The 8,586-nt window shown below is 44.9% G+C and overlaps 1 protein-coding gene across 1 annotated transcript; it reads right to left on the bottom strand.

The window, feature by feature from the left end:
• Positions 1-677: 677 nt before the first annotated feature.
• On the bottom strand, positions 678-2,554 carry LOC120046350 (transcription factor jun-B-like). The gene has a single exon (XM_038991514.1). The coding sequence runs from the start codon at positions 2,167-2,169 to the stop codon at positions 1,189-1,191; it is 981 nt and encodes a 326-aa protein (XP_038847442.1). The 5' UTR covers positions 2,170-2,554; the 3' UTR covers positions 678-1,188.
• Positions 2,555-8,586: the final 6,032 nt, after the last annotated feature.

Genomic DNA, 8,586 nt, shown 5'->3' with positions numbered 1-8,586 from the left:
TTTGTCTAGTGGTAGACCACTTCATGCCTAAAGAAAAATGTAGTAATATACTGTCATTTAAAATAGTCAAGAAAAGTTAGCTGAACTTTGTAGTCATTTATTGATAACCCTTGCGAAATTATGACTGTGCCAAGTCCATATCTGGTCAAAGTTTGTTTCCCTTGTCATGCTCCTTATCGCAGTTCTTAAGTACCCTATGCGCCAGCTGAGTTTCAATAATAATTTTGGAAATTCCGTTAAGCCAAACCATCATATTGATACAAAGTGTTAGATGAAGTGGAATGAAACCAATTTGCAAGGAAGGCGGGAGTTCCCAGAAATCTTCGCTCACAGTGACGTAAGCTCTACCAAAAATGTCCCTATATGGACACGCTGTGCGTAAAGGAAAGGTAACGCAACGCGCTGACGTTATGGACATGAAGGCGCTGAATGTAGTCTAATGGCATCGATTGCTTAGAATTTATCACTGTAAAGTAGCATGATCTAAACCTATCTTCAATGAAAACTTGCCATTTAATTCACACGCTTAAGGTTGTTGTTTAGGCATAACACGACTTCAGTAAATGTGTAAAATCCTCTGTGCAGATACCCTACTTCAACGAACAACAATTTCTAAATCGCATTTCTATCAAACACCATGGATGGCATAATGACACCAGACAAACATGAAGCCAAAATCGTTTTGAAAAGAGACTTTACTTAAATATACATAGCACAAATAAAAAAATACATTGTAAACATGACAAAATATTAATTTGTCAGGATCAACCTGGCAAACAAAATAACTTACACATTTAATGAATGCAGCATTGCATGACGATATGCAAAATTACAAACAATACAATAACATTTCCATTGATTAGGTATCAAAACCAGCCTATCAAGTGGTCTCTGGTTTGTTTTTCTAGTCACTCAGTGTTAGTGTCTATGTTCAGTCTGGATGCTGTTCCTGTTGTCATGTATTTGGATTATATGGTCCCTTGTGCGGTGTCCAGCATCCGGAAGTACCATTTGTCAGTCTTTTACCCGAAATGAGAGTAGCCTACACACAGCCTGCGCCCGTATTGTCATTACCAACAATAGCCTGCCGGTATATGGCTTATTGCAGTGCTGTTCATGTAGAACATTCCTCCAGTGTTGTCACTTCTAAATCATGAATTACTCTGCGTAATGCCCTCGCCTCTCCATTTAAAATGCCTCCATTTTGCTAGTCAACATTAGTTGACAGCCGCTGCTTACATGTGTCAGGACTTTCTGTTTGAGCTGGGCGACTTGTTCACGAAGCACAGTCGCCGTATTGGAGAGCCCAGCATTGTCCGACTTCAGAACTTTCACCTTGTCCTCCAGTCGGGAGATGCGCTCTAGTTTGCGGCGCCGGCATTTGGTTGCTGCTAGTCGGTTTCTAAGCCTCTTCCTCTCGGCCTTGATTATCTCTTGGTTTTCCATGTCGATTGGGGACATTGGCGGGGAATCGTCGCTGCTGTGTAGATCAGGGACGGTTTGTGGTTCTTCTTTGAAAGCCACAAGGCGCTGTGGATGGACCCCAGCACCAGGTAGAGAGTACTGAAAGGGGTGTGACCCCTGCGTCGAGGTCTGTTGGTGATGGCTCTGCTGGTGGAGCGGCGGTAAGTAGTTGATGGTGGTACTGGGGTAACTGGATGCGGAAGAGAGGTTAGTGTTTGGGCAATAAGCGTTCAGTGTTGTGTAGATTGGAGGCTCGGGCTGCAGGGAGGAGCCGAAGACACTAGAGGCCGCCACCGAACAGGTAGTCACACCACCCGCTCCAATAGACACGTTGGGCGGGGCCATGGGCATATGGTTTATCTTGTGGAGCTCGTCCAGGGCTTTCACGAAGCCCTCCGCAAAGCCCTCCTGCTCATCGGTGATGCTCCGGTTGTAGAAGTACTGGCCTGGGGTGGGAGTAGTAATTATACCGTTACTGTTTTGGATGATAAGCCTTTCGAGTTCGGGGGAAGCAAGCTTCAGTGACCCGACGTCCTGGTGCGCTGCTTGGTACAAGTCAGACTTGAGGTTGCGATATGGATCTGTCATGTTCAAATTCATATTCTGCTTTAGGTGTTTGTAGTCGTGCAATGCAGCATCAGAGTGGCCATAAGCCGAGAGAAAAGAGTCGTCATGATAAAAAGGCTGCTCCATTTTTGTAGACATAAAGTCGTAGAAAAGTGAGCTTACCAGTTGTGTTTAAACAGTCTCGGGATATTGGTCAACAAATGACGGTGTCAGCCAAAAGTAGGCTACGCATCAACGCAAGCACCTGTCTTCTTTTTCAGCAAAGATCTTTTTCAGCAATGACCCAAGTTCAAAACTAAAAAGAATTTCACTTCTAAAAGTGTGAGGGAAAATCCAAGATGTAGAACAGAGCAGTGGTCCACGAAGGCTGTCAACAGATGAATGACCGCAGTATTGACGTGATCCAATGTCTTGAACTGTCTTTTTCAACCTTGTATAAGAAAACACTAAACTTTATACCCACATAAGGTTGCGTTCCCGGTATGTTGTTCTATGTGATAAATTCACTCTGAGTGAGCAGCTAGTAACATGCCGTTTTATATACACACCAAACATCGGGCGAGTTCGTGTTGCATGGCCCGGTGCCCCGGGTGAGCGGAGTCTATATATTTTAGACTATTCCATTGGTCCATAAACGAAATCTCCACCACCCGGTGCACTGACCATGCCAAACGAATTAGCCCACACACATGCTGTCAAGATTGGCAAAGGGAATTGATTGGGTAGAAACTATTTGTGCACGCCCAACAACATAACGTCAGGGTTATGACGCGATTGCCAGGAACCACTTTGATTGTAAACCGATAGTTAACACGCTCATGTAGGCAAGAAAAGTGAACAGTGAAGCAGGGCTGGATTAAGAATATACTTCGATACATTCTTCACCTAATTTATTGAAATCGCTGTGCAGACTAATGCACAACAAGGTTTAGACTAATTTGTCAACATGTTCGTAGGCTGTTGATATATGTTGTTTTGTGATCTGACTGTTACATTGTAACTACAGTAGACTACGTTACTGTGATGTTGCACTGTCCACGTTGTTACATTGTTACAAATTGATAGGCATTGTCCATCAGACGCTGAGCTGCGCTGCCTAGGCCTACATATTATGTGGACGCTATATTGTGTAGGCCTTTAAGATGAGTTGCAATTCACTTGTTAATTTTACAGAAAGTTTGTTTGATGAATTGCATGTAGCAGGGATAGCTATTAGCGTAATGTTCTGCTGAAATTATATTTAATTGTTCCGTGTGCAAATGTGATGAACAATGCCGCGATGGGGTTAACGTAACCGTGGAGACCACATAATGTATACCATGTATTAACTATATATATATTGATGTACTATGGTGGGATCGTGTACTTCGTTCTGAGGAGAAAATCCGCGTTCCATATTTGGGCATGCCGACGCGTTAGTTCCTCTGAGAGAACTGGGAAGCTAAAGGCCCCCCTCAGCCTCATTCCAGCAGCATTACTGTGGTATAAAGCTCATCCGTGTGAGAGCTAGGGACTTTTTGTTTGAATAATTTTAGATGAAAGCAAATATTTCTCAGCTACATTTTGTATTGTTGGAAGACAAACTCCTTTAATGAGTTCATGGTTATCAATTGATTTAATGTACCCCAGGAGTCTTATTTAATTTTAATTAATCAGTTAAAATTAATAATTCATTGTTTTCCAATTTTAGCAGCGATATTGCCTTTCTCATCTTATGTACAGTACATTCGGAAAGTATTCAGACCACTTGACTTTTTCCACATTTTGTTATGTTACAGCCTTATTCTAAATTTGATTAAATTGTTGTTGTTTTTCTCGTCAATCTACACACAATAATGACAAAGCAAAAACAAGTTTTTAGAAATGTTTGCAAATGTATTAAAAAAACAGAAATATCACATTTACTTAAGTATTCAGACACTTTACTCAGTACTTTGTTGAAGCACCTCTGGCAGTGATTACAGCCTCTAGTCTTGGGTATGACGCTACACGCTTGGCACACCTGTATTTGGGGAGTTTCTCCCATTCTTCTCTGCAGATCTTTTTTATTTTTTTATTTCACCTTTATTTAACCAGGTAGTGCTAGCTGCGCCACCAGAGTCTCTGGGTTCGTGCCCAGGCTCTGTCGCAGCCGGCCGCGACCGGGAGGTCCGTGGGGCGACGCACAATTGGCATAGCGTCGTCCGGGTTAGGGAGGGTTTGGCCGGTAGGGATATCCTTGTCTCATCGCGCTCCAGCGACTCCTGTGGCGGGCCGGGCGCAGTGCGCGCTAACCAAGGGGGCCAGGTACACGGTGTTTCCTCCGACACATTGGTGCGGCTGGCTTCCGGGTTGGAGGCGCGCTGTGTTAAAGAAGCAGTGCGGCTTGGTTGGGTTGTGCTTCGGAGGACGCATGGCTTTCGACCTTCGTCTCTCCCGAGCCCGTACGGGAGTTGTAGCGATGAGACAAGATAGTAATTACTAGCGATTGGATATCACGAAAAAATTGGGGAGAAAATGGGATAAAATTAAAAAAATAAAAAAAAACATTATTTAACCAGGTAGGCTAATTGAGAACAAGTTCTCATTTACAACTGCAACCTGGCCAATATAAAGCAAAGCAGTGCGACACAGACAACACAGAGTTACACATGGGATAAACAAACATACAGTCAATAACACAATAGAAAAATCTATATACAGTGTGTGCAAATGTAGTAAGATTAGGGAGGTAAGGCAAAAAATAGGCCATAGTGGCAAAATAATTACAATTTAGCAATTCAATACTGGAGTGATAGATGTGCAGAAGATGAATGTGCAAGTAGAGATACTGGGGTGCAAAGGAGCAAATAAATAAATAACAATATGGGGATGAGGTAGTTGGGTGGGCTATTTACAGATGGGCTGTGTACAGGTGCGATGATCGATAAGCTGCTCTGACAGCTGATGCTTAAAGTTAGTGAGGGAGATATAAGACTCCAGCTTCAGTGATTTTTGCAATTCGTTCTAGTCATTGGCAGCAGAAAACTGGGAAGGAAAGGCGGCCAAAGCAGGAGTTGGCTTTGGGGATGACCAGTGAAATATACCTGCTGGAGCGCGTGCTACAGGTGGGTGCTGCTATGGTGCCCAGTCAGCTGAGATAAGGCGGGGCTTTACCTATCAAAGACTTATAGATGACCTGGAGCCAGTGGGTTTGGCGATGAATATGAAGCGAGGGCAGCCAACGAGAGCATACAGGTCGCAGTGGTGGGTAGTATATGGGGCTTTGGTGACAAAACGGATGGCACTGTGATAAACTACATCCAAATTGCTGAGTAGAGTGTTGGAGGCTATTTTGTAAATGACATCGCCGCATTCAAGGATCGGTAGGAGGGTCAGTTTTACGAGGGTATTTTTGGCAGCATGAGTGAAGGATGCTTTGTTGCGAAATAGGAAGCCGATTCTAGATTTTATTATGGATTGGAGATTCTTAATGTGAGTCTGGAAGGAGAGTTTACAGTCTAACCAGACACCTAGGTATTTGTAGTTGTCCACATATTCTAAGTCAGAACCATCCAGAGTAGTGACGGGCAGGCGGGTGCGTGCAGCGATCGGTTGAAAAGCATGCATTTAGTTTTACTTGCATTTAAGAGCAGTTGGAGGCCACGGAAGGAGTGTTGTATGGCATTGAAGCTCGTCTGGAGGTTTGTTAACACAGTGTCCAAAGAAGGGCCAGAGGTATACAGAATGGTGTCGTCTGTGTAGAGGTGGATCAGAGAATCACCAGCAGCAAGAGCAACATCATTGATGTATACAGAAAAGAGTCGGCCCGAGAATTGAACCCTGTGGCACCCCCATAGAGACGTCCAGAGGTCCGGACAACAGTACCTCCGATTTGACACACTGAACTCTGTCTGAGAAGTAGTTGGTGAACCAGGCGAGGCAGTCATTTGAGGAACCAAGGCTGTTGAGTCTGCCGATAAGAATGCGGTGATTGACAGAGTCGAAAGCCTTGGTCGATGAAGGTCGATGAAGACGGCTGCAGAGTATTGTTTTTTATCGATGGCGGTTATGATATCATTTAGGACCTTGAGCGTGGCTGAGGTGCACCCATGACCCGCTCAGAAACCAGATTGCATAGCGGAGAAGGTACGGTGGGATTCGAAATATTTGGTGATCTGTTTTTTACATGGCTTTCGAAGACTTTAGAAAGGCAGGTTAGGATAGATATAGGTCTGTAACAGTTTGCGTCTCGAGTGTCTCCCCCTTTGAAGAGGGGGATGACTGCGGCAGCTTTCCAATCTTTAGGGATCTCAGACGATACGAAAGACAGGTTGAACAGGCTAGTAATAGGGGTTGCAACAATTTCAGCGGATCATTTTAGAAAGAGAGGGTCCAGATTGTCTAGCCCAGCTGATTTGTAGGGGTCCAGATTTTGCAGCTCTTTCAGAACATCAGCTATCTGGATTTGGGTGAAGGAGAAGCGGGGGAGGCTTGGGCAAGTTGCTGCGGGGGGTGCAGAGCTGTTCACCGGGGTAGGGGTAGCCAGGTGGAAAGCATGGCCAGCAGTAGAAAAAGGCTTATTGAAATTCTCGATTATCGTAGATTTATCGGTGGTGACAGTGTTTCCTAGCCTCAGTGCAGTGGGCAGCTGGGAGGAGGTGGTCTTATTCTCCATGGACTTTAAAGTGTCCCAGAACTTTTTGGAGTTTGTGCAACAGGATGCAAATTTCGGTCTGAAAAAGCTAGCCTGTGCTTTCCTAACTGCCTGTGTATATTGGTTCCTAACTTCCCTGAAAAGTTGCATATCGCGGGGGCTATTCGATGCTAATGCAGTACGCCACAGGGTGTTTTTGTGCTGGTCAAGGGCAGTCAAGTGTGGAGTGAACCAAAGGCTATATCTTTTCTTAGTTCAATTTTTTTTTGAATGTGGCATGCTTATTTAAGATGGTGAGGAAAGCACTTTTAAAGAATAACCAGGCATCCTCTACTGATGGAATGAGGTCAATATCCTTCCAGGATACCCAGGCCAGGTCGATTAGAAAGGCCTGCTCGCTGAAGTGTGTTAGGGAGCGTTTGACAGTGATGAGGGGTGGTAGTTTGACCGCGGACCCATTACCGATGCAGGCAATGAGGAAGTGTTCGCTGAGATCCTGGTTGAAGACAGCAGAGGTGTATTTAGAGGGCAGGTTGGTCAGGATGATATCTATGAGGGTGCCCGTGTTTACGGATTTAGGGTTGTACTTAGTAGGTTCCTTGATCATTTGTGTGAGATTTAGGGCATCTATCTTAGATTGTAGCACGGCCGGGGTGTTAAGCAAATCCAAGTTTAGGTCACCTAACAGTACAAACTCTGAAGATAAATGGGGGGCAATTATTTCACATATGGTATCCAGGGCACAGCTGGGGGCTGAGGGGGGTCTATAACAAGCGGCAACAGTGGGAGACGTATTTCTGGAAAGGTGTATTTTTAAAAGTAGAAGCTCGTACTGTTTGTGCACAGACCTGGATAGCATGACAGAACTCTGCAGGCTATCTCTGCAGTAGATTGCAACTCCACCCCCTTTGGTAGTTCTATCTTGGTGGAAAATGTTGTAGTTGGGGATGGAAATTTCAGATTTTTTGGTAGTCTTCCTAAGCCAGGATTCAGACACGGCTAGGACATCAGGGTTGTGCTAAAGCAGTGAATAAAACAAAGGCTTCTGATGTTAATATGTATGAAACCAATGCTTTTACGGTTACAGAAGTCAACAAATGATAGCGCCTGGGGAATAGGAGTGGAACTGGGGGCTACAGGGCCTGGGTTAACCTCTACATCACCTGAGGAACAGTGGAGGAGTAGGATAAGGGTACGGCTAAAGGCTATAAGAACTGGTCGTCTAGTGCGCTGGCGACAGAGAAAAAAAGTAGCCGTTCACTGGGCGTGGTAGGATAGATTCAGAGCATAATGTACAGACAATGGTATGGTAGGATGTGAGTACATTGGAGATAAACCTAGACGTTGAGTGACGATGAGAGAGGTTTCGTCTCTCGAGGCACCAGTTAAGCCAGGTGAGGTCTCCGCATGTGTGTGGGGTGGGACAAAAGAGCTATCTAAGGCATTTTGAGCAAGACTGAGGGCTCTACAGTGAAATAAAACAATAAGAACTAGCCAAGACAGCAGTAGACAAGGCATATTGACATTAGAGAGAGGCATAAAGCAAACACAGGTGTTGATCAGGAGTGCTAAGACAACAACGGGTAAATGGCAATGAATGGGCATAGCGGGTCAGTTAAGTATATATAGGACCTGAGTTTGAGGCTGGGGCCGACAGGTAAACAAAATGAGGTACCGTGTTATTGAAACAGTCCAGGGGGCATCAGCTGTGTAGCCGAGTGATCATAGGGTCAAAAGAGCAGCAAACCGTTCGGTAGTCACTACTACGCTAGGCAAGCAGGAGACACAGCATTCAGAAAAGCTAGCGGGCCGGGGCTAGTAGATGGTTCTTCGGCGACATCGTAACAGAATGGCCTGTTGAGACCACATCGGGCGATCACGTCGGCAGTCCAGTTGTGATGGAACATCGGGGCTCTGTGTCGACAATAATGGGTCCAGGC

Source organism: Salvelinus namaycush, chromosome 4 (assembly GCF_016432855.1).
Source record: "Salvelinus namaycush isolate Seneca chromosome 4, SaNama_1.0, whole genome shotgun sequence".
Lineage (NCBI taxonomy): Eukaryota > Metazoa > Chordata > Actinopteri > Salmoniformes > Salmonidae > Salvelinus > Salvelinus namaycush.
Note: the sequence above shows the minus strand (reverse complement) of the source record. Positions and strands in the feature narration are given on the sequence as shown.

Bases quoted from the DNA above. Each gene is read 5' to 3' on its own strand.
- LOC120046350 (XM_038991514.1), bottom strand. From the start codon at position 2,169: ATGTCTACAAAAATGGAGCAGCCTTTTTATCATGACGACTCTTTTCTC.